We start from the raw sequence: 24334 nt of genomic DNA, 5'->3' as shown, positions 1-24334 counted from the left end.
AATGGTCAGGATGCCCACATTTTCCAAAGGTGTCGGTCAACGTTGGAAAATGCACATCATCACCTCCAAGTCTCAATGACTCTCAGCTGACGTGGCACACGTACCTGGAATTCACATTTTGGGTTTAGCATTAAAAACATAATGTCGTATAAGTTGAAGTAGCAGGCTTCACGTCTCTATCATTGAAAACTTTTGATAACCATGCAAGAAGCACGTATGCATGATTGTGGAGTCGAGTCGTTACAGATAAAAACTTGACATTACGAGATTCCGAGTCTGGTGACACCCAGCACTGCTGTGTACTGAAATAAAGAAAGCATTTTGATGCACTGTATGCATTCTGTGCTCACTGCTGCAAACTGAAACAAATTACTTTCAGCTTTTTCCAGGTGACGTTTATGAATGCCTGGACGGGCAGAACTTTTTTAACTGTTATGTTCTTTAAACTTTCACGATGGTCTACAGTAGACGTACAATGCCTGGATCGTTAACTCTTCCGCGTCTGTCAACAGGCAGTTAGAGTTATCCTGACCTCATGGATAGTGATTGCTCAACAGAAAACACTAAATTAGATCTATACAATAAATCTAAAATTACTTTTAAGAATGTTAACTGCTAGACCCTCCTTCTCAGACTCGTCAAGTCCAAAACCTACATACACAACCCCTCTGTCAAGGGAATTTACCACGTTAGTTTGCTCTTCATCATCCAACGATTTGGATTTCAGTTTTCCGTACAGTTTATCGGCTTTCTTATTCTTGTAGTAATAAAACCCTATAGTGTAGGCCACTACTAGCAATGCAAATGCGTCCACAATGATAAGAGAAAGAAACCCCTTACGATACAGTGGTTTATCATTGTCTCGTAGAATCTGTCCACCACAAACGCCTCCTATATTTGCAGCCATAATCAACATGGCCAATGCAACACTTCTTTCTCTTGGACTGCGAACATTTGCGCTTAACCATGCACTGTTGAGGACATGCACCACCATACCTGGGGCATAAAGGAAACATAGTGCTGCAAATCTTTGAGTAGCAGAGGCACTGGCCGGCAGCTCTCTCAAAGCTATCTGAGCAGCTAGCTGCCAAACCACAACGAGTAAGATCGTAAATCCTCTAGCCTTGAAACGTTTGCTAGTATACGTCAGAATGACCAAAGTCACCATCGTAGCCCACTGTGGAATTGAAGATCTAGCATTAGCTTCGAAGACACTAAAACCCATCGATTTTATAATCAATGGAAGATAACTGCCCAAAGCAGTGATGGTTTGCAAGATGGACAAAGAAATAAGTACATGTAGCCACGGAACAGGATTCTTGAAAGTACTCCAAATATCCTTGTGACTGGTCTTTCTGGTTGAAACAATTTTGGAAGGATCATCCAAAAGTATTCTTCGTCGCAAAATGGATCTTTCTCTTTCGTCAAAATAGAACCATTTTTTGTTCCAGAAAGCTGCAGGATAGGTTGTCGACTCCGGTAGAGCCAGAAAAAAAATTACCGCATAACCAAGACCTGTGACACCTTCAACAAGGAAAATCCATTGCCATCCGTAAAGGCCATTAACTCCTGGGAGATCTTTCAGGATCCCAGCTGCAATAAGACCACTAAGTGCACCAGCAGTAAGGTTACCAAAGAAATACAGTGTATGTCTGAAACCAAGTTCAGATTTCTTGTACCAAGTGCTGAGGTAGTATAATCCTCCAGGAATAAATCCAGCCTCCATGGCACCCAAAATAAACCTGGTAGCATAAAATCCTTGGATGTTTGTTATCTTAGTTTGGAGGGTTGCAACCAAACTCCAAAGAAAAATCTGAGCACTCAAGAAAACCGAAGGACTTACCCTTTGTAGAACCACATTGAAGGGAATTTCAAAGACAACAATACCTATAGAAAACAGAGCACTGGCAATATTGATCTTGGTGTTGTTCAAATCCAACATGTTGTAAAAATGAGTATCAGTGTACACGTTACTAATATTACCTCTATCCAGCTGCAAAATGAAAAAGGCAAAATAAAGTATTGGTAGAACAATGAAGTCCACTTTCCAAACAAGTTTCTGCTCTTCTTCATCAGTCCAATCTTTTACTATTACTGTAGACTCACCAGTCTCCCTATTCACGATAGTAATGGTTTCCTGACTAGCTGCAGATGTGGCCAGAGAGTGAACACTCTCATCAACTGAGTTATCCTTTATGCTCCTATTCAAGGAGATATCAGTAGATTTTTCAGCCATTTAGTTAGAGCCTTCAAAAGAATGGCAGAACATTCACCTATTTTTATACCCTGTGATAAGAGAAGCTTGAAAAAAGCTTGTTCATAGTCATCTCCACAGTTGACAGGCGACCACTGAAATGGTGGTACCTTGCGTCATCGGATCGAATTTTTGAGGATTTCGTTTTAAAAGTTTGGATCTTACCCGTTATTACCATAGGCATGGGATTTGAAAACGTTTCAATGTGGAGTGGCGGGTGACGCAATGTGTGGTAAGCTTTTTCGGCAATGGCGAAATTGGGCTCCTGCTAACTTAAAAATACTGAGTCTAGGCACAATATCTTGTTTGATGCCTCAAAAATGGCTTCAGCAAACCCCGAATCTCCTCCCTTAACGCTTGAACTGTATCTGGCCCTATAATGTCTCAATTCCATCTAGGCATAAGTTCCTGAAGGCTTTTGTTTCTTGCACTTACCGAAGAAATAGAGTTGATTTCGGGCAAAACGAATATCCACTCAAACATGAGATACACTTGAATTGGGCTTTCGTTCCCAATTTCGTGGAAGTTCAAGTTTAGATGGAATAATTATGACATCTGTGGATGGCCTAATATAGGCATGTCCAAAAAGCTTAATTGTCGAGATAGTGCATGAAGTTTGGATAAACGTCCCAAAGGTCAACTCTCCTCTCCCTGCCCCCACTAAAGCATATACCCCCACTACCCCGGGAGATCCCGGTGTCCGATGTCTACAACAATACTGCGATCGACCAATGTCACAACATCATTACACCATATCGGAGAACCCGGACTCGACCTGCCAACTTCCAGCTCGTTCTTTCTTTGTTAGTCCAACCAGTCATAGATTTAGTAGACCTTTTGGAATATAAAGTACCACCAAAGAGACATAATGCTCAAATTCGGACAAAGACGTTTTCTTAGCACTTCAAGAATCCTCGCTCAGGCCATCAAACACGATGTCGTCGTGATTGGTGGTGGACCTGGTGGTTATGTCGCTGCCATTAAGGCTGCACAATTGGGTCTAGATACTGCTTGCATTGAGAAAAGAGGGGCCCTTGGAGGAACCTGTTTGAATGTTGGTTGTATCCCTTCTAAGTCTCTGTTGAACAACTCTCACCTTTATCACACCATCAAGCACGATACTAAAGAGAGAGGAATCAACGTTGCTGATGTTCAAATTGACATTGGCCAATTGCAAAATGCCAAGGAGAAATCTGTGAAGCAATTGACTGGAGGTATCGAAATGCTGTTTAAGAAAAACGGTGTCAAATATTACAAGGGTTCTGGTTCTTTCGTTGATGAACACACTATCAACGTTGATCCTGTTGAGGGAGGCGACAAAGTTGAACTCAAAGCTGATAATGTGATTATTGCTACTGGATCTGAACCTTCGCCATTCCCAGGAATTACTGTCGACGAGGAGCGTATCGTGACTTCAACTGGAGCTTTGGACTTGAAGGAGGTTCCAAAGCGTATGGCTATTATTGGTGGTGGTATCATTGGTTTGGAAATGGCTTCTGTTTGGTCTAGAGTAGGCTCTGAAGTCACTATCATTGAATACCGTGACAGTATTGGTGCTGGTATGGATGCCGAAGTTGCAAAGAGTACGCAAAAGTTCTTGACCAAGCAAGGCTTGAAGTTCAAGTGTGGTGCCAAGGTCACTAAGGGTGAACGCGTAGGCGAAGTTGTGAACATTGAGATTGAAACAACAAAGGATGGTAAAACTGAGCAATTTGAGGCTGATGTCCTATTAGTTGCCGTTGGCCGTAGACCTTACACTGAAGGCTTGAACGCCGAGGCAATTGGATTGGACTTTGACAACAGAGGAACTTTGGTCATCGACTCTGAATACCGTACCAAGCACCCTCATATTCGTGTAATTGGAGATGTTACTTTTGGTCCTATGTTGGCTCACAAGGCTGAGGAAGAAGGTATTGCCGCCGCAGAGTTTATAAAGAAGGGCCATGGTCACGTCAATTACGGAAACATTCCATCTGTTATGTACACTCACCCAGAAGTCGCTTGGGTTGGTCAGAACGAACAACAACTTAAGGAGGCTGGTATCAAATACAAAGTTGGTAAATTCCCATTTATTGCTAACTCTAGAGCTAAGACCAACTTGGACACTGAAGGATTTGTTAAGTTCCTTGCTGATGCCGAAACTCAACGTGTTCTGGGTGTTCACATCATCGGTCCCAACGCTGGTGAGATGATTGCTGAGGCTGGGCTTGCTTTAGAATACGGTGCTTCTACAGAAGATATCGCTCGTGTCTGCCATGCTCATCCTACTTTGTCGGAGGCTTTCAAGGAAGCAGCTCTGGGTACCTTTGACAAGACTATCAACTTTTAAGTTTTCTAAATAATGTACAATGAAATGTCTTCAAACCTATATTTACTCTTTGTCATTTTCTACTACTTCTGTGATATCCCCTATTAGTGGCTTTAATGCCTGTGGGAGCAACTCCGCTGCATCTCCCAGGAACTTCCACCCATCACACCCTTCAAGATCTTCTTCATCAGTATTAAAAATGGCAACTTTACCACCCTGTAGTTTCACTCTGTTCACATAGCCTGCGGCGGGCCATACAGATTGACTGGTGCCGATAACTAGTATGAGGTCCACCTTTTGTGACATAATGAATTGATCTGCTTGATCAAGCACCTTAAAGGGTAGGGATTCTCCAAACCAGACAACCCCAGGACGTAATAATCCAGTCTTACATTGAGGGCATGTGGGAAGCCCACTTCTAGGAATTTCCTTAACTGGCGTGAATTCTGGAGATCCAGTTGTCGAAATTACAGCGTCTTTACCATCCTCATTCTCATTCTCGTTCTCATTTTCATTCTCAGTTCGTCTCTGTCTTTTTCTAGGATTGATCCACTCCTCTTCACAACCTTGCAATTGAGGGGTCAAGGGGTGCTTAAAATTATTATTCTCTGTGTATGTGCAGTCAAAACTTGTGCATTTGAGCGTGAACAAGCTTCCATGCAACTCCAAAAGCTGTTCTGGATCATGGTGGGCCCTTCTAGAAAGACCGTCCACATTCTGAGTCAATGTTAAGAATTTCTTACCCTTTGAGGCTGCCACTTTGGAAAGTTGACTCAAGGCGTAATGGCCGTTATTCGGTTTTGCCTGGATCGCTTTGTAGCGTCTATAAGAGTAGAATTGCCACACTAGCCCTGGATCAACGTTGAAAGCATCTGGGGTAGCCAGATCCATCGAACTGTAATTTTTCCACAACCCACCTGACCCCCGGAAAGTTGGTAGTCCTGAACTCGCCGAAAGTCCAGCACCACAAAGGGCCAATATGGTACGGCACTTATCTGTGGTTATGTATTCATGGAAACTGGCTAGGCTTCCCTGGTTCATCTGGAGGTTTGAACCTTGCAATTATGTAATCACCATGTAGTAGGAGGCAATCCTAATATATTGCGGCCACACGACTATTTTCCGCGATTTCCACCGTTTCCAAAAGACACTATCTCACTTCCTCAACACAGCGGAACCCAAACACGAAATACGCTGATCTCTGAAAATAACTGAGTCGAAAAACAAGACCCAATGAGTGCATTGGAAAGAGAAAGCATGATACAGAGGGTAAGACCTTTGGTAGATAATGTCTACGGGATCACAGATTCCAAGTAAGTATTTTCTGTCGTTTTCTGCAGGCCGATGAGACTGTTGTTTTATTTTTTTTTTGGAACTAGTACTAACTGTTCGCTTGCAGAGGTCAGAAGCTTGGTGACACTTTCAAAGCTTTGTTACCACGGTCGTTCCTTGATTATTTCAAAGTGATCAAAAGACCGATGTCCCTACAGAAGGTAAGAATCAATTTGAACAAGAAGAAATATGCCAATGTCAATGAAGTGATTTATGATATGGCCCAGATCACCTGGAATGCCAAGTTCTATAACGAGAAGGATTCAGACATTTATAAACAAGCGGATATTTTGGAAGATTATATAAAAGAGACCATGATTCCCGCCATTAGGCGAGATTCGTCACTTCCAGGGTTTGAGCAAGTGATTTATCCCAATCTTGGACCCTTGCCTGATGGACCTAATTATTCTACTCCGATCACCCAGCCACCACCCCCTTCTATTCCGACCTCCCATGTTAAATCAGAACCTTCAACAAGAGCCCATTCAGCTGCTGTGACACCCCCAATAGGACAGGCTACGATTTCAAATCCCCATGACAACCTTTCACAGCAGGCACCACAAGCTTTACAATTTCCATCTGAGGCACTGATGGTTACTACGATTACTGGTCATAGAATTCCTGAAAGTGGCGCACTTGAGAATGATGATTCACAGTATCCTATCCCGCAACCACAAGAGTCTTACTATCCTCCGCAAGCAGCGTTGAGATCATTACAGGAGAAGAAGGCACTAGTCGAGGCATGGCACAAGAGAGGGAGACCTCCAATTATTGATAAACCGCACGAAATGCGAATAAAGAATATTATGAGAAGTTTGAAGAAGTTGAAATCATCGCAGGACCCTCGTCGCTCTGTCTACAATCTTTTTGATCGCCTTCCTTCAGAACAACAACATTCTGACTATTTCTCACTCATATCAGATCCTATGTGTTTTAATGATATTAGACAAAACATCAAACAAAGAAAGTACAATGATGTTGAGGCATTTTTGAATGATGTTTACAAGATCGTGGAGAACAATCGTTTGTATTACGCTAGCGACCGTCATATGATCATGGATGTCAATGACTTGGAAAATGGTTTGAAAGAAATTGTCGACATTGAACTTGCTAGACCAGAGAAGGAATTAACTTCTGGAGATATGACAAAGACTCCCATGGACTCTGTCCTTGTCAAAGGTAGAAGATACAGGGTTGGAGATTGGGTTTTGATCGCTAACCCAAATGACCCAAGGAAACCTATAGTGGGCCAAATATTTAGAATATGGCACGAAAAAGAAAAAGACGCAGACTTTGTAAATGTTTGCTGGTATTATAGAGCTGAGCAAACCGTTCACAAAGAAGACCGACTATTTTATAAGAATGAAGTGTTCAAAACTGGTCAATACAGAGACCACAGAGCTTCGGAAATTGTGGGACCTTGTTATGTTGCGTACTACACCCGATACCAACGTGGTGATCCCGATTTCGACGTGGAGGGACCGATATTCATATGCGAGTTTCGTTTTAATGATGGTGACAAACAGTTTAACAAAATTAGGACATGGAAGGCTTGTCTCCCTGATGAAGTACGTCATGTTGAGGATCCAATTATCCCTTCTCCTGAACTGAGACATTTCCCCAAGTATTATTCTCCTATTAGATATCTGTTGCCACAAGATGCAAAGATTACGAATGAGAAGCCTGAACCAACAATTTATAATCTGAATGCTCCCCCTTTAATAGGGGCTGTGTATGCAGGTCCACCAAGTCTGGATGATGATCTTTGCCAATACGCTTCAAGTCCTAAAATTCAATTAACTAAGAAATTGATCCCTAAGTCAGCCAATAATGCCCCGAACCCCCCATTGAGTGGTAGTAGTAGCAGGGTTAATTTGAGTGGTTATAGTCCATCTCCTAATGATATGGCACCTAACTATAATAACTTACAAACCACACCTAAGATGGTTAACTTGGGCACTCCCCAACCAAACGGATTAGGCACCCCTAGCTATCCAGGGTATAGGCCTTCCTACGCTGATGCAGCATATGGTGATCAAAACACTAGACCAATCCCTAATACTTACACTCCTCCTGTCAATAACTACAGCAATATGACGCAGAGATTAAACATGTCCCAAGTAAGTTCCAGATATGCCCCATCCAAAGTAGTCAGTACACCTTATAATGAGTTGACGTTCTCCACAGGACCCTATTCCGGAATTTCTACTAGTTCAGCATTCACGATGCCTGCTGATGTGGAAGCAGATTTTAACCAGTTTGCCCTTCAAGGCTTCACAAGGGTTGATATTTCAAATGAGATAAGAAGGCTCAAGAAACAAAATGCTGCCAAGATTTCTTTTGACGAGCTGAAGCAGAAGCAAGATGAACTTCCACTAATTTGGAAAAGAGGTCCTCCAGTGTATGTACCCAACAGGGTGATTAACAATGAGATTTTTCAGATAGATGATTCGTTGAACAAGATCGTACCTTGCAGACCCAAAGGTGATGATTATTTTGCAAAGTCCTTTGAAAGAAGAACCAGGAGCCATCCAGAGATGGAAGCAGGGGAGATAAGTAACGAGACTGAGATTAAAGAGTTAATCGAGATCAACGAAGCACCGGGTGGAGGAATCAGGAGTGTTCCCAGACTGGGCCACTCTTCTAAGTTTCTTGCTTGGGCCGTCAAGAAAAGGAAATTGGATTACTAAATAGGTCGATTCTTGTATATTGTAACAATAAAATAACGTTTTGTATCCACTAAGGACGGAAATAATATTGACTTGAATAATTGAATTTCTCTTCTGGATTATACGTATTGTTGCGATAGGGATTATAGGTCAAAAAAGATTCATGTTGGGTTCTAGTTTCTTGGGTGTTGATGCAAACTTCTAAAATTTGGGGGTATTATCCGAAAACTGGTTTCAATGTGTAAAACATTACTCAAAGGTAAAGGACATCAAGGTGAATATGATTCTAAAATCTCATCGATGAGTCTATGACTGAATATATATATGCGCCCTGGACTATCGTTGGATAGAAAAACATAAGCACCAGACATAATATCAACCATTTCAGGTTCTAACCCGTTACCAGCTTCAAAGACTGAGGTTAAAGCAGGCTAGTTAGTGTTCCTGATCAATCGCCCGGGTTCTAATCAACCCATGCAAGAATTGTCCTTTATAATAGCAATCGATAATGCTGTTGACATGTACTGGTGATTCCAAGTGGATTCGTTTGTCTAGGGTAGTCGTTGCTTGGATAAATAGTCCCTTGAAACGCAAGAAATGTATCAGATTATCCAGTAGCCAGCTCCCTTGTGGGCAGCTACTTCATTGCGTAAAATACGTAAGCTTCTCCCAGTTCCTATATGGCCACTCGGGATAAATTTTGTAACTGCTATTGCAAGCTGTTACCGAACGTCCCAGAAACCAATAAATCGCTGAGGGCATAGTTTTACCTTCAGAATAACCAAAGAAATGCGCTCAATCTTCTCTCAAAATGTCAACTTAACGTTTTCCAAGACTGATTGTCCACCGCTAAAAATCAGGACTACTGAGTCGAAATTAATGGCAAAGAAACACAGTAACCGACCCGTTCATCTTAAATATTTGACCGCCAAATAGAAAATAACAAAAACACTTATAGCGCCACCATAAAAAATCCACTTGTCTTCAAATGCCTTCTTCTCAATTCTTCGTATCGTAACTTTGGATACACCTAAAGTCTCCAGTGTATCTGTCATCTTTCTCTGAGCTCGTTTGATATACTCATTTTGTTCAATCAGCTCATCCAATGAAGCTCCAGCCATTTCTAAAATATGATCCAATTGCTGATTACCCCTAGAAAATGTATTTTTCTCTTTGTACAGGCCTTCACTCATGGACATGTCTTCAGCTTCATGAGGTCCATTATCGTGAGAGACTCCTCTTGAAACAACTCCGCTGTACGGATTATCTGAAACAGCTGTACTAGCACCATGATGGGATACCCTGCGGTCAAACAATTGTTGCTTTGTCGTGCTACTGATCGCTTCATCTCTTTTCCTTCGAAGAGACTGGAAAGTATCTCTATATTCTTGCAATTCTCGCTTGAAACTTCGTAATCTCGTATCGTGTTTGGCTTTCTTTTCAAAATTTCTTTCCTTTTCTATCAGATCCTCATATTCATCTAAACTCTTAGTCAGTAATGTCATGGTAGTAGTTATTTGTCCTACCAGTGATAATGGAGCGCCCTTGACATTTTCTTCCAAAGAGGCCAGATCCTTTCTCAATGAGATTGCCTGCTTGTTGACATGATTATACAAAGTATTCTAAAGGTTAATATACATCAGTGGAACGTCCTTCGTCGAATGTGGTGTCACTTACCATCTCCTAGTCGAATTGTGTGTGCTGTTAGGAATCTAAAGACCTGGAAGGAGCATGTCGCGAGGTGCAATAGATCTTACTTGCGGAGGGAGAGTTGAAATATATACAGGAAATAAATATATGAGCTCTACAATCTCCTATAGAAAATAGCAGTGGAATTTCCGGTGGCAGTTATAACTTGCTCAATTGTTCCTTTGATTTTCTTTCCGTTAGGTGTCTTGAAAGTGGAGGTATCACTGGTCTTTAGTTGAAGTCTATTATTTGCAGCATCAATTAATTTCTGGGTTGGAGTCAATGGAGCTCTGTCAGTTTTGAGTGGCTCTAATAACTTGGGAATATTGAGGGGCTTACTAGATTTAACTTTCTTTCCATTACCCAATTGACCAAACTCGTTATCACCCCAAGCGAGAACATCGTTGTTGCTTAAAGTTGCAACCACATGATTCTCACCAATGCTCCAGTCTTTCACCGTGGTAGTCTCCAACTTGTTACTTTTTTCGTTGAACTCCGTGAAACCCTCCAAAGCTTTGATCTTCCTAGGCTCTGCCTCAGAATGTACATATCTTCCAGTACCTAACTGACCTTTCAGCCCATGACCCCATGCAAAGTATGACACTGAGTCTCTCTGATCTTGAGACAATTTAGCTAAATCGACATTATTTCCCTCTTGAATGGTTTTTTCAAACAATTTGTACATGTCACTTGTAACAAAAGTAGCATACGAAGTTTGACCTCCTGCTGCTATGTCAATACATTGAGGAAACTCGTTCTTGGCAAAATGATTTTGTATCAATTCAATTCTCTTAGGGACTGGAACAATCTCTGTTTCATAGGAAACATGTTTAGCCAGCTCACCATGAGTGTTCTTACCAAAAGACCATACGTAACCAAGATCGTCCAATGCCAATGTGTGATAATCTCCTGCAGCAATTTTAGTTATCTTTCTCTTTTTGATGACTGGATTTCCGTCTCTCTCATCAGTTTTATACTTATTCAGTAGGACAACATCATGAATCTCATGAGGAGCTGGAGGTTCATCAAATTGCGTCAGCGTAGGAATACCGTATTGCCCGTATGATTTGTTCGTATCTCGTACTGTTCCGGTTGCACTTGTGAAAACTTGACCATCTTGAGACAAGATCACAATATGATCTATTCCACAAGCTATATCTTTCACTGAAAAATCTGTCAGTTTTCTATATTTCTTGTCATAAGATTTTAGACCCAAATACTTCCTTCCTTTATCCCCGACAAATCTACGCTTATCCGCTACAGAGGCGGGGAAATATAACACTTCACCTCGACCGTTCAACGCGTACACCATGTTCTTACTAACTTGAACTTTGACAACATTTTCATCTTTTAACACAAGTTCTGGCTTTCCTTGCTTTCCGTTAAATCCAGAGCCCCATTCATAAACATCACCCTTCTCAGTAATGGCTAAACCAACCGGGCCGTTCAAAATAACATCACGAAGTAGCATTCCATCAAAAAACGCAAGACGCTTTAAAACCAGTTGCTGCTTTCTACCAGAATCAGACACTGTACCTCCTTTGTTGTCACCACATACGTAAAGTCCAGGAACAAAGCTATCATTAGGATTGGTCACCGTAGAGACTTCTAATTTCTCATCTTCTGCTCTCTTCTGTTTCTTTTTCAGTATATCTTCGTAGATTTCATCAAACTTGGAAAGATCATGCTCATTAAATATTTTAAACTTGATGATATTCCATTTGGACCACACGTAGAAGCCACCCATTAGACCTCCAACGGCACCTAGCCCTAACAGAATCGCCTTCAATCTTTCATAAAAGGCGTATTTCCTCTCAATTTCGGATTGACTCTCCTTTGGCATCTTATCCCCCTCAAAGTTGAAGCTTTTCTCCTTTCCCTGAAACAATTGGTCATTAAGTGATCTCCTCCCTGCTGGCTTATCGTTGGCAGTTGGATCATTCTTACCTGGGAGAGCATTCAATAAAAGACGACTCTGATGGATACTTCTGGATGATTGTCTTAACAAAGAGCGAGCACCAACACTGCAGAGGTGGCTCATCTTTTGTCGTTACGAGTGATGTCTTTGGAACCAAGTGGAGAGACAATTGATACTAAAGAATAAATTTCTCCCTTCTAGCTACAAGGGAGAAATCGCGGTAGGAGTGACCAAATTGCTGATGTTAATAGATGGTAGTCCAGACATAGGGATCGTCTCGGTTCACTTCGATTGCTCCTTAGTACTATCTCAAAGGCTTACATGTTTTTAACCAGAACTGGTTTGAGATTGCGACCATTTGCCTCTGGTGCTGTTGGTCGGACAAGTTATATTAGAAACAACCACACTCATTTTGACTCTCTAAAGTTTGTTACACAGCTTCAGGAGAATGGGTTCAGCAAAGAACAGAGTGAAGCCGCTGTAAACGTCTTCAGCAAGGCCATTAACGATGGAATTGACTTATACGCTTCCAATTTAATTACCAAAGAAGTACTCTCGCGTCAGTCATACCAGCAAAAAGTTGACTTTGCTAAGCTGAAGGGTGAATTACAACTGATCGATAGGTCAGAATTTAACAACATAAGAACTCAACATGAGAAACTACGTAATGACCTTGAAAAGGTTAAACAAAGATTGAAAGAAGAAGTCAACAAGAGTCTGTCTTCTGTCAGACTCGACTTGAATCTTGAAAGAGGAAGAATACGAGAAGAAAGCTCAATTCACGACCTTAAAATCAAAGAAACGGATACCAGAATTGACCAAGAAATAGCTAACATGAAGGTGCAAATTGACTCTACAAAGACACAAGTCCTACAGTGGTTGATAGGTGTGTGCACTGGTACGTTTGCTTTGGTTTTGGCCTACGTAAGACTACTATCATGATTTAAACAATTCTATATATGCTTAACCTTGATTACAGGGAAAAGAGCTCCTTTAAGATACGGATAGTATCTTCAGGGGAGGAAACTGAGTGTCCAATGGTTCTCTCATCAGAGTAAATCTCCCAGTCGTTTCCTCCTTTATAGGCCTTATCACCAAAGAAGTGAATGGTTTCAAAACCTTCATCCTGGACATGTTGTAGACAGTAAGTTTTGTCCCAACCGGTTGGAAAGACATCGAAGGAGATCTGTCCACCGATAGAATAAGTCAGAGCTAAGTCAGAGAATTCCTTCTTCAAAGCAGCTACCATATCAGTTCTGATGTTGTGCTCCTTGTCGAACTTTTCGTAATCGTTTCTCTCTTGAGTCGAAGCATTTCTTCCAACAGGAGAAACGTTGATCATACCGTTTCTGAACTCAATGAATGTTCCTCTTCTGATTGGGAGATCCAACTCAGAAAGATAGCGCAAGATGAACTTGGCTAATTGGTTGTACTTTTCTTCACCAATCCAGTTGATAAACGACTGAGAAGCCAACTTCTTACCTTCCTTGTAGGCAGTCAAACCGTTTTCCGAGAAACAGTAGTCGAAGTCCTGAAGGACTGTATCTCCAAGTTGCTCAACCTGTTTTGACAGGTCAGAGCCACCAACGAAGCCAATCACGACTTTCTTTCTCAAATCTTTCAAGGTTTGTCTCATTTCGTCAGAGACGGTCAATCTGGCTGGGGTTAAAGTACCATCAACGTCGAATAGTACCAAAGTCTTAGGATCTTCTTTATTAGAAAACGACATTCTGAATAGTGGGTTAAGGAAGAAGAAACGTGGCTGAAAGACGTGTTTTATGCCTAGGGACCGCGAGGCAAATTCGTTGGCAGAAAAAAAATCTCCAAGCGCTGTTGGGAGACAGTAATGCGTGAAGGCTGGCGAAAACAGTACTGGGTTTAGGCGGACGCTGGAAGGTGCTGGTTGTAGCCACAAAAGGAGAGCACTACGAGAAACTGATGAAGAAAAAAGAGAGCTGAAACGGAGGCATTCTACATGAACCATACAAACAATCATAGTACAAATTAAGATATTAAACTATTTAACAATCCTAATTAGCCTCGGCGTAGTTGTAGTCTGGGAATTGCTCCAAGTTCTCTTGCAAAGGACCCTTCTTGGTCAGGAACTTGACGTAAGCACCATCGTCTCTGATCTCACCACTAGCTCTCTTGACAATGTAGTCCTCACGGTCCAGTGGAGTGAAACCCCACTTCTTGGAGATAATGATCTTTTGTTGACCTGGGAACTTGTAACGGGATCTTCTGAGACCCTCAATAACGACGGCCTTGTTAGAGTCCTTGGTTCTGATAGACATCAGAATTTGACCAATGGTGACACGAGCGGCCAAACCGTGTGGCTTACCCCAAGCACCTCTCATACCTTGTTGCAATCTATCGGCACCGGCACAAGACAACATCTTGTTGATACGTAAGACATGGTATGGGTGGACTCTGATTCTCAAGTGGAATGAATCTCTACCAGATTGTGTGGTAATGTACTTGTTAGCACAGATACGAGCGGCTTCCAAAGCCTCGGAAGACAGTTGCTCAATCTCGTTGGAAACCAAGTGAACACACAATGGGAAGTCATCGACAGCAGCCTTCTTTCTACCCAAGTCATAAATTCTGATCTTAGGATCTGGGACACCACGGTTGTATCTGGACTTTGGGAACGGCTTGTTCTTGCAGTATCTGTAACATCTAGCTGGTCTTCTAGCCATTTTGTCTGAACTTGTTAGTACGGTGGCAAAATATAAATAAAGTAAAAGGAAAAAAACAGGTGGTTAGAAAGTCTATTGCTTTTTATACTAATTTGTCAGCATACCAATCGCAACTGACATTTGCTTTATTCAGCTTTCGAAGGCCTATTCTTCGAATGGTCACGCTTGAATCAGGCGACGTACCCCATAAACGATCTATCCTCTCCTTTTCTTACATGTTAACGGAACATACCTTAAATAACTTGATGTGTAGTCTAGGTTGAAAAGGCTCAAGAAATGTTTTTCGTAGGTTCTTGGAGGAGCAAAATCGAGAAGGTAGTGCATCAGTACAATATAATCTTTGGGGTGGTTCCAAGCTCGAAGTAGCAATAATTCGTGACTGCGTTTTTGTAAACCTTCATGCTTTCTATTCTTACCCACTTACCCACCGGACCAAAATAACTTACGTAATCTAGTACCACGTGACGCATCACGTGTTATACTGTAAAAAGAAAAAACCTTAGAGATAAACATCTGAAATTTTTCCTTTTAGTTTTTGATAACCACCTAAACGCAAATGGGAAGATACAGTGTAAGGAGATACAAGACCAAGCGAAGAACCAGAGATTTGGACCTTATCTATGGTGATCTATCGACACCAGAGTCTATTCAGAGCTTAAAGCATCAACCTATGGATGAATACAAAGCGGGATTGGGTCAATACTACTGTGTTCATTGTGCCAAATATTTTCAGGACAATAAGGCACTTGCCTCACATTTGAAGTCTAAGATCCATAAAAGAAGGGTCAAAGACCTTAGTGTAAGACCATATGATAACTTAGAGAGTGAAGCAGCAGCAGGAACCAACTTACTCAAGTTTATGGAACGAGTAGAACATTATAAGCAATCTGAACCTTCCAGAAAGCAAATGGAAGATGCTGTGTTAGCCACTCATTTGGCAGAAAACGAAGAGAAGGACAAAATACTTGCAGCTCAACTTCAAGCGCCACAGGAGGAGGCCGCTCAAACGGTGAAAGAGAATCTGGATGCCCCTGTAAAGGAAGTTAAGATGGCAGACTGATTATGCCAATTGGAAACATAGTGACTTTTTTTTTATCTTAGATCAAGCTTTTCAAACGGTAAATGATTCTTGATCACAACGTGTCCGCCTTGCACGTCGCCCATGTTCTTTCGATTACAAGTCACATACAGATTGGGTTCCTCATGAGGATGAAATCCCGTCCTAGTGCATTGTGTAATGGTTGGAATTCCCGGAGGATGGGTTAGCCGAAAACATCCAAAAGAATGATGAGAAAACTGAGGTGCTGGTGCACACACAATGGCAATTGCTTCGCTTAACATGATCTGGTACGAATTCTGTGTATGTAAGTCTATGGAAGACAGGAAGCATGATTGTGTTGGGTGGGTATGTATCCATCCAAGGACAAATAAATCAAGCTGATCTATAGTGTCGAATAACTTTTCCTCATTTCTTGTATTACATGTGTTTGGTGTCGACTCTTGATCTGGTATAACCAAATGGGTGATGAAGAATGCATTTCTGACGAGCTTTCCACAAAGGATGCCACAAGTCTCTAGCTTTTGTATCGTGTTTGGTTCCGCTAGTCTAAGGAACTCAGATTGGAGTCTATCTGAAATAAATACTGTTCGTAATGGTTGCCCAGCTTCGGTGAAGTTAACAGTTTTGTGTTGTAAATCTGCCTGTGATGAATCTAGTGATACTGGTGCTAATGACTGTTCCTGCGATACTCTTGGTGGAAGTGGGGGTGCCTCTGATCTAGTGTTCTGATTCGTTGAAATACTCAGCTGGGGGATCTCTGGATAATTTGGCATCTCCGTTATTGCGGTTGCGAATTCACGATCATGGTATGTCAACTGCTGTAGTTGTTTCAACAGCGCTCTTTCATCAACAGCGTTGATATGATCTTTCAATATTGATGAAGATCTACGTAATTTATGCGTTTGAGCCTGATTCTGATGATGGATCAATTGGTCTTTCTGCTTCTGTCGTTTCAATTGTTGCAGTTTGAGGTAGCTTTGGTACTCATCATCCAAAATTGTCTTCAAGGCCTCACATTCCTTGATGACATCTGGGACTTTCTTCGTAGCCAAATCCAAATAGGTGAGATATACTGGTGCATTTATTTTCTTCAATTGCTTGAGCTCTTTATGCGTGGCCATCTTGTTCACAATCAAGTCTACAAAACGAACAGACAACTTATAGCACTCACTGATGTATCTTTGTTCAGCAAACTGCCGGGCATGTCGCAAAATGATTTGAGCACTTCGAACCCAGGCCTTGAAAGAAACCGCGGAAGAGTATTCATAGTTGAGAGCCTCCTTGTATAGTTCTTTAGAGGATTTCATGTACTCTCGGGAAACTTGGTGGATTAAGCTGCGGATAATAGGTAGCGGCCAAATGACTTTTCGATAGTTCTCCGCCTAGCGCACATGTTCCCCTTCAGACTTAGCCCACCAACGTTTCTCGCCCGCAACCTTGCCACCCCACGCCCTAATCTCAAAATAGTGCTATCAATAGTGCTTATCAAGGAAAAAGGAAAGCTGTCAGACCAAGCGTAATGAGACTTAAGATCAAGCGTTCAAATGAACAGCGGCTAATAACATTGCCTGACGGGGCTACAGTATCGGATTTACTTAATGAAATTGGATCAGCTTCTATCAATATAAAGGTTGGGTTTCCTCCTCAGACAATTGATATCTCAGATACCAGCAAGTTGCTTACTGATAGTGGAATCAAGAATGGTGAAATGATCATTGTCACTGATACCATTGAAACAGAAGTGCCTGTCAACAAGAATGAGGTTGCAATTGCCACTGTCTCAAACCAGAATGATGCGCCCTACGTTCAAATAGACGACATCTTCCTAGTCTTGCGGAAGATTCCCGATGATAATTCTTGTTTCTTCAACTCTGTCGGCTACTGTATATTTGGTCCTGATTCAATCAAGTATCCGGATTCTCAACAAGAACTAAGACAGGCCGTCGCTAATGTAATCAGAGAGAACAACCAAGGTATTTATAACTCCGCCATCTTGGGTGGAAAGTCAATCACAGAGTATTCTCAGTGGATCCAAAGCAGTAATTCCTGGGGAGGAGCCATCGAAGCACAGATATTGGCAGAATACCTTGATATCAGTATCTGGACAGTGGATATTGAGTCTCTTCAAGTCTACAAATTTAATGATGAAATGGCTTCAAGGTTTTGCGTTATTATGTATAGTGGTATTCATTACGACGCTATGGCTCTCAAGCTGGACACATCATTAGATGAGGAGGACTCACAAATTTGTGTGTTTGATAAGTTCAGTGAGTTGGGGACTTTGATTGAAGACAACGTTCTCAAATTAACCAACCATCTTAAGAACCAGGGCTATTATACGAATACTTCCACATTCATACTCCAATGTCAAATATGTCTCGCAACATTGCAAGGAGAAAAAGAAGCAAATAGCCACGCAAAGAAAACTGGCCACACAAATTTTGGTGAAGTCAATTGAGAATAAACATAGACGTTTTGCACACCTATTTCTATTCCTTCCATCCTAGACTGGATAGTTCGGAGCGAACTTTGTCTTCCGTTTGAATTTTCAAAATTTGAGTCTCTTCGAGATGATCACCAGCAGATCTCTTCTGTTTCAGAGTTTCAATGGCTCGCAGTTTTTTCAAAAGTGCTCTGATTTTCTTCTCTTCTAAAGAGTTACCTTCTGCTAAACTCTGTGAAGAAGACTCACTAGGAATTTCTTGAGGTTTTTCACTAGGTGCCGAAACAGGTGCAGAAGCAGGCTTGTCTTCAGTTTTCTTCACAGCACCTGGAATACCCTTGCGTTTCCTGTTCTTGGCAGCGCTAGCTGGATCATTACTGGAGCGCAGCACAGCTCCTGGAATGACCTTAGTACGAGCCCCAGGAGGTTTGTAGCCTCCGGCTGAGCTAGCACTAGATTTATCACTCTCATCAGACGAATTAGACGCGAACGAGCTTTTGAATCCAGCAGTTCTGGCGTGAGGGGGGCGATAAACGCCCTTGGGTTCCTTCGAGTTTGGCATTCTACCCTTTCTCTTGGATAGATAATTCAATGCAGATTCGTGTTGAGCTGGTTTAATGGAGTCCAAAGCGCGAGGATCAAATAGTGAGCTGTCCTGTGGCCTCCATTTGGCACTAAATAGCTCTTTATATTCCTTAATGTAACAAAGCTCACCTGTATGGTGCCAGATCTTGCAACAGTTATCTACTCGCAAACGAGGAACAGTCGTAGCAGTCATGATATACTGTCCATCTGGAGACCATTCACACACAGACGTGTTGGAAGCTTCAAATGTGGCGATCTTTTTGAATTTGTCTTGGCGATCATATATTTCCACGGTTCCTTGCAAGTTACCAAACCCAGCTACAAGGATGTAACGAGCGTGTGGAGAATATGCTAAAGTGTTCTTAGAGCTTGGTGCCAGAGAATGGATTGAGTTACCCCTAGCATCGAAAAAGGTGGTCTGAGCAGGCATATAACCATATATAACACCAAATTCCCGAGATGACGTAGACCAAGAAAAGTCGTGAATAGGGCCTTCCTTGTCCAGAGTAATTCTTTGGTCAAAAGATCCGATGATACCCATCAAGTACAGAGTAGATTCCCCGTAGTAGGACTTATTTGACGAGTCAACATCAGTAGAAACAAGGGCCAGTAAGGAGGTACCGATCCCATTCCATTTAAACTCACATGTTTCAGCCTTGAAAAATTGCTTTTGGGATACAGGCTGTTGGAAGTTTGGAATGTTGTAAACTCTGATGGAGGCGGGCTTTCCACTATGTTCGGGTAAGAAAACAGCCACAGACATGTTCTTTCCTGGACTGACGGCGTAGCTAGCAATTTTTCCAGAGGCCTTTGTATTGAGAACGTGCAATGCTTTGCCCTGTAACATTGGCTCCTTGGCCGTACTGTAGAACTGCAACTCAGAAGGACTTGTCAACCGACACACAAGAGACTCATCAGCAGTGAACTGTGGTTTCCAGCCTGTTTGGTTACGTGCCTTATATTCTCCAACTTTGACGCCAGATCTAGATGCCAAATCAGTTTTCCAAATACTAACGTTTGAAGCTTCCTGATCGGCAGTAGGTCTGGACCAAGCGCACAAAAAGGTTCCCAAGGGAGAAAAGTGAACATCGAACACATCTTTAACTGGTAGCTCTACTGCCACCGATCCGTCGTTGGCGTCTATGATAAACACGGAGTTTGCCTGGGTATACACGAAACGAGATCCATCGGGAGAATACGTAGCTACTTTGGTATCTTGATTCGGACTGGCAAAAGCAGGGACTTCTGTGTAATCTGGTTGACCATGGAACAATTCCACGGCCTTTGCTTGACGGCAAAAGAACTGGGTGACAGTCATGTGTTGGGAGAAGGAGAGCACAATTTTTTTGTCGAGAAGGATGAAATATACGAGACGGGTAATCGTGATGAGGAAGTTTAAGGACAAAACATGAAGGAAATTACAGGGAAACGTAAACCTTTGGAGGGAAGGGGGGGAGTTTGAGTGGATGAAAGGCTGGAGAGGACACGAATAGGTTTTCTAAGTGAAGGACATATATATACATGAATATAGGGAGCTGTTTTAGATACAAGGTTATGATTCCAAAGTGAATCAGAAACGGCAGGGTACACCAAGGGCTGATCTCCTTGCCATTTCTGGCTGAAAAAGCCAATTGGATAGTTACCAGTCAGAAATGCATTGCTGTACCAAGAGGAGAACTAATGATTGCCAATTACCAAGTCTTCTAGAAACACAGTGTTGACTCTGAGTGGGCAGGTAGTGAGTAGGTAGATGATAAAGAAAGCGACTATTCAAGTATCCCAGTAAAAATGATGGGACAAGACGTCACAATACGATAGAATCAAGCCTACCCACCCTATATTACACTGTAAGCCTGGTAGAAAGATCTCTTCCGGGCTGACAAACCTGGTCAATCACCACACCCCAACATCAGAACACAAATTTCAATTTCCCGTGCCTTATTCGAACGAAATCGTTCGCTCATTCGTTCGTTGTTCGTACCCAAAAATTTCTTTCTTTCCACTCTACAACTCCAAATCAAATGTCCCAAAACGAGAGAACCTTCATTGCTGTTAAACCAGATGGTGTCCAGAGAGGTCTGGTACCAGAGATCCTGTCCAGATTCTGGAACAAGGGTTACAAGTTAGTTGCTATCAAGTTGACTTTGGCTAACGAAGACTTGTTGAGAGAGCACTATGCTGATTTGACCTCCAAGCCATTCTTCCCATCTCTGCTGTCTTACATGTTGAGTGGTCCAGTCTTGGCTACCGTCTGGGAGGGTAAGGATGTTGTCAAGCAGGGTAGAGCTTTGTTGGGTGCTACTAACCCTTTGGCTTCCGCCCCAGGTACCATCAGAGGTGACTTCGCCGTTGACATGGGTAGAAACATCATCCATGGTTCCGACTCTGTTGAGTCTGCCGAGAAGGAAATCGGTTTGTGGTTCAAAAAGGAGGAACTTGTTGACTACAAGCCAACTTTGACCTCTTGGATCTACGAATAAACATAACGGATTTAAATAGAGTATTGTTCAATATAAATACGGAATGTTTCCCTTTTATTTTCGAGTGGTGCGAAGGTTGTTTAATCTGGCACTCAGTTGTTCCACTTCTAGTAGTCCCTCTGGGGCTTGAGCATTCGCATTCTTGGGTGGAGGGATCCCGTGAGGAGTAAATTGTGAACTACCGTTAGGTGCCTGACCTCGTGCTCTTCTCAAATCTTCAACCACTGCCTGGTTTGTTCTGTTGCGATAGTAGTCCGCTAACCTTGTGGAAGAGTTGGCAGATTGAACAGAATGAGTACCTGAAGCCGCCGTAGAATTATTACTATTAGAGTCAGAAAACACAAATGATCCAGGGCGTGATATTCTTGGAGCCGTTGGTACCACTGAGAACTTACGCTCTCTGAAAGAAATACCCACCTGCTTAACCTTTTTCCTGTTCTCTAATGTCTCTGGATCAATTTTAACAAACCAATCTGAGGCTTCATCGTAATCATAAAACGACCAATCTACACCAAAGGGTTTAGGCTCCAAAAGGTATACTGTGTGTAACGGAACATCCAAATCTCCAATTGCTTCCTTGTCCAAATTCAAAAAATAGCCCAGCAGAATTCTCGTTACAACACGATGCGTCACCAGAAGGAGGTGACTTGTAGTCCTTTCGATCTCCGTTATAACAGGTCTAAGCCTGTTAATCACATCCAAATATGACTCACCCCCAACTCCGGGGTAGCGATATGTTAACTTGTCCACTAATCTGGCTTGGAATTCGTTTGGATAGCTCTTCTGAATCTCTTCGTATGTCATTCCATCCATCTTACCTGCACCAAGTTCGTCCAACATCTTCATTTCCTTTATCAGGAACTCCTTATCATCAAAGTAACGGGTTGTTTCAATAGACCGTTTGGACATTGAGGACCAAACACAAAAAGATGGTTCAACGGGAACCTCCTCATCAACGTCTTTGAGGTCATCTGAAGTCGCCTGCGACTCCTTTTTGCGATACTTGATTTCGAGTCGTTCATGAAACTCTTGTAATTGCTTTTTGCGGAACTCTGTTCTTTTAAAGTCAATAAACCTCGCCAAAGCTTTACTAAATTTATCTCCACGAGGGGTCAAGCTTGAATCACCGCCGATACGACCTTTGACATTATCAGTACTCTCTCCATGCCTTGTGATCCAGATTTGTCGTTCCGATAAATTGAAGTTAAGCAGATAGTATATTATTTGCGAAGCCAAAAAACCGTGGATATTGAAAGCGATTACCTTTTTCCCAACATCCACCATCTTGACGTATTGAAAATTGGGCAGCTTCTCCTCTTCTTCATCAATTGTCTCGTAGGCCTTTTCATAATTACTTAGTCGTGCAACAAAATCTTGCAGAGCTATTTCTGGATCCATGCGTTTATAATCAGGGCCGGAAAGCTTGAGACGTATATTTTGGTCAACTATTCGTTTATCAGTGCAGATGCTCTCCAGAAACAACACTTTCAGTTGACCATTTGACTTTTCTACGATCGTATTCAAGACCTTTTGACGGCGTGCTTTGGTAGTGTTTGTGGCATCGAATATCCCTACACAACCATCTTCTTCCAATAAATAATGCAAAAGAGCGTCCAGAGTGTCCATCGCCCATTTCTCACGAAGTTTAATGCTGTCTTTATTGTCCGGGCTGAAAAAAAGATGCCCTATGAGAGGTACCACTACTTGTTTCCGGTTTCTCAGGAGTTGTAGTACCACTATTATTGTCAGGTAATGGGTAATTTTCGGGTCCCATCTTGGAACTCTCTTTACGTCTGGTGCTGCCCACATTGAAAAGACGGCAATTTATTTGAAGCCAGTTGAGATAACGGGTCAATTTGTTGGCTAAGTATGATTTCCCTCTAGCGGGAAGACCAATCATTACCACGACAACTCTTTCAGGTGTTACCACTATACCTTTTGGGTTGCTCTTAGAACTTGTCTGACCCGGGATATCGATAGTAGTTTGAAAGTCTTTATGAATTGTGATATTTTTGAGAGTGTTTACAGCTGCCTCATGAACACGCTGCCGTCTTTCAGACTCATAATCGTCCCCATCCGAGTCTTCCGTGTCACTCAAGTTCAACGGAGACGTAGCAATACCCTGTGCAGACGGAGAAACAGTGCCCGACATTACCGGAGTGTCACTCAACGGTCTTTTATTGAATTCGGGGAGCAATTGGTCAGACTCGTTAATCCTGTGCTCTTCATCAAGGGATTCTTCTCCACTATCAGACTCAATGGCTTGTTCATGATCAAACGATACTCCACGCTTCGCAGGAACTGATTCCACATGTTCTGATTCCGGTTCTGATTCCATTTCAGGTTCTCTTTCACCTTCCTTCAACGAAGTCGCAGGAGAGATGTCTGAAAGCTCCTGGAAATAAGCTGGTGGCCTGTACATGTTGTCAATTAAAGAGGTGATATATTCAGAAGAAAGGGGCCTGTTGCTTAAACTAACTTTGGATGCACGAGGCTACTCCGGGATGGCATGTCGCGGATTTGAAAAAGACAGATCGCGAATTCACTGTCACTATCAAGATGGATTGATCAGATAACGTGACACGAAAGAGAACTGGTAAAGGAGAGGGTGAGCAATGACAGCAGACAACAGCAATCAAGGGAGCAATCAACCGGGGTAACAAAGGAAAAGTTGAGTGGTTATGAATTTTTCAGGAAATAAATCGTGTCTGCTATTTAATATATAGCTATTGATCTGTATAATATTGCGTATGCAACTTTCCTTCTCGAATAAAATGCGTAATTGTAAGCTGCTCATTGGGTTCAATTAAATATTAATTGCCCGTCACTGTGGGCTCCCAGATCAAGAAACAGCAGCAAAAGACCACGAGTACCAATGGAAATCTTGGTTCTAGTTC

At 42.2% G+C, this 24334-nt stretch overlaps 15 protein-coding genes across 15 annotated transcripts; 6 read left to right on the top strand and 9 right to left on the bottom strand.

Moving 5' to 3' along the window:
• Positions 1–574: 574 nt before the first annotated feature.
• Positions 575–2236, bottom strand: PAS_chr2-2_0047 (Putative protein with similarity to the allantoate permease (Dal5p) subfamily; the record flags this gene model as incomplete). Its single annotated transcript, XM_002492122.1, has 1 exon — positions 575–2236. One exon carries the CDS (start codon positions 2234–2236, stop codon positions 575–577), a length of 1662 nt encoding a protein of 553 aa, XP_002492167.1.
• Positions 2237–3122: 886 nt separating this feature from the next.
• Positions 3123–4583, top strand: PAS_chr2-2_0048 (Dihydrolipoamide dehydrogenase; the record flags this gene model as incomplete). The annotated part of the gene is made up of 1 exon (XM_002492121.1): positions 3123–4583. The coding sequence occupies one exon, from the start codon at positions 3123–3125 to the stop codon at positions 4581–4583; it is 1461 nt and encodes a 486-aa protein (XP_002492166.1).
• Positions 4584–4625: 42 nt separating this feature from the next.
• Positions 4626–5603, bottom strand: PAS_chr2-2_0049 (NAD(+)-dependent histone deacetylase; the record flags this gene model as incomplete). The annotated part of the gene is made up of 1 exon (XM_002492120.1): positions 4626–5603. The coding sequence occupies one exon, from the start codon at positions 5601–5603 to the stop codon at positions 4626–4628; it is 978 nt and encodes a 325-aa protein (XP_002492165.1).
• A 192-nt stretch (positions 5604–5795) lies between these two features.
• Positions 5796–8584, top strand: PAS_chr2-2_0050 (Component of the RSC chromatin remodeling complex; the record flags this gene model as incomplete). Its single annotated transcript, XM_002492119.1, has 2 exons — positions 5796–5875; positions 5962–8584. 2 exons carry the CDS (start codon positions 5796–5798, stop codon positions 8582–8584), a joined length of 2703 nt encoding a protein of 900 aa, XP_002492164.1.
• An 887-nt stretch (positions 8585–9471) lies between these two features.
• Positions 9472–10243, bottom strand: PAS_chr2-2_0453 (uncharacterized protein; the record flags this gene model as incomplete). Its single annotated transcript, XM_002492118.1, has 2 exons — positions 9472–10185; positions 10241–10243. The coding sequence occupies 2 exons, from the start codon at positions 10241–10243 to the stop codon at positions 9472–9474; spliced, it is 717 nt and encodes a 238-aa protein (XP_002492163.1).
• Positions 10244–10367: 124 nt separating this feature from the next.
• Positions 10368–12293, bottom strand: PAS_chr2-2_0051 (uncharacterized protein; the record flags this gene model as incomplete). Its single annotated transcript, XM_002492117.1, has 1 exon — positions 10368–12293. The coding sequence occupies one exon, from the start codon at positions 12291–12293 to the stop codon at positions 10368–10370; it is 1926 nt and encodes a 641-aa protein (XP_002492162.1).
• Positions 12294–12491: 198 nt separating this feature from the next.
• PAS_chr2-2_0052 (uncharacterized protein) lies at positions 12492–13112 on the top strand (the record flags this gene model as incomplete). The annotated part of the gene is made up of 1 exon (XM_002492116.1): positions 12492–13112. The coding sequence occupies one exon, from the start codon at positions 12492–12494 to the stop codon at positions 13110–13112; it is 621 nt and encodes a 206-aa protein (XP_002492161.1).
• A 31-nt stretch (positions 13113–13143) lies between these two features.
• On the bottom strand, positions 13144–13899 carry PAS_chr2-2_0053 (Phosphomannomutase, involved in synthesis of GDP-mannose and dolichol-phosphate-mannose; the record flags this gene model as incomplete). Its single annotated transcript, XM_002492115.1, has 1 exon — positions 13144–13899. The coding sequence occupies one exon, from the start codon at positions 13897–13899 to the stop codon at positions 13144–13146; it is 756 nt and encodes a 251-aa protein (XP_002492160.1).
• A 301-nt stretch (positions 13900–14200) lies between these two features.
• Positions 14201–14869, bottom strand: PAS_chr2-2_0054 (60S ribosomal protein L10; the record flags this gene model as incomplete). The annotated part of the gene is made up of 1 exon (XM_002492114.1): positions 14201–14869. The coding sequence occupies one exon, from the start codon at positions 14867–14869 to the stop codon at positions 14201–14203; it is 669 nt and encodes a 222-aa protein (XP_002492159.1).
• Positions 14870–15425: 556 nt separating this feature from the next.
• Positions 15426–15929, top strand: PAS_chr2-2_0055 (Protein involved in bud-site selection; the record flags this gene model as incomplete). The annotated part of the gene is made up of 1 exon (XM_002492113.1): positions 15426–15929. One exon carries the CDS (start codon positions 15426–15428, stop codon positions 15927–15929), a length of 504 nt encoding a protein of 167 aa, XP_002492158.1.
• A 32-nt stretch (positions 15930–15961) lies between these two features.
• On the bottom strand, positions 15962–17236 carry PAS_chr2-2_0056 (Hypothetical protein; the record flags this gene model as incomplete). Its single annotated transcript, XM_002492112.1, has 1 exon — positions 15962–17236. One exon carries the CDS (start codon positions 17234–17236, stop codon positions 15962–15964), a length of 1275 nt encoding a protein of 424 aa, XP_002492157.1.
• A 212-nt stretch (positions 17237–17448) lies between these two features.
• On the top strand, positions 17449–18387 carry PAS_chr2-2_0057 (Deubiquitylation enzyme that binds to the chaperone-ATPase Cdc48p; the record flags this gene model as incomplete). The annotated part of the gene is made up of 1 exon (XM_002492111.1): positions 17449–18387. One exon carries the CDS (start codon positions 17449–17451, stop codon positions 18385–18387), a length of 939 nt encoding a protein of 312 aa, XP_002492156.1.
• A 31-nt stretch (positions 18388–18418) lies between these two features.
• PAS_chr2-2_0058 (Eukaryotic initiation factor (eIF) 2A) lies at positions 18419–20275 on the bottom strand (the record flags this gene model as incomplete). The annotated part of the gene is made up of 1 exon (XM_002492110.1): positions 18419–20275. The coding sequence occupies one exon, from the start codon at positions 20273–20275 to the stop codon at positions 18419–18421; it is 1857 nt and encodes a 618-aa protein (XP_002492155.1).
• Positions 20276–20978: 703 nt separating this feature from the next.
• On the top strand, positions 20979–21437 carry PAS_chr2-2_0059 (Nucleoside diphosphate kinase; the record flags this gene model as incomplete). Its single annotated transcript, XM_002492109.1, has 1 exon — positions 20979–21437. One exon carries the CDS (start codon positions 20979–20981, stop codon positions 21435–21437), a length of 459 nt encoding a protein of 152 aa, XP_002492154.1.
• Positions 21438–21491: 54 nt separating this feature from the next.
• Positions 21492–23859, bottom strand: PAS_chr2-2_0060 (6-phosphofructo-2-kinase, inhibited by phosphoenolpyruvate and sn-glycerol 3-phosphate, has negligib; the record flags this gene model as incomplete). Its single annotated transcript, XM_002492108.1, has 2 exons — positions 21492–23122; positions 23172–23859. 2 exons carry the CDS (start codon positions 23857–23859, stop codon positions 21492–21494), a joined length of 2319 nt encoding a protein of 772 aa, XP_002492153.1.
• Between the last annotated feature and the right edge of the window lie 475 nt (positions 23860–24334).

The sequence above is a fragment of the Komagataella phaffii genome, chromosome 2 (assembly GCF_000027005.1).
Source record: "Komagataella phaffii GS115 chromosome 2, complete sequence".
NCBI lineage: Eukaryota > Fungi > Ascomycota > Pichiomycetes > Pichiales > Pichiaceae > Komagataella > Komagataella phaffii.
Note: the sequence above shows the minus strand (reverse complement) of the source record. Positions and strands in the feature narration are given on the sequence as shown.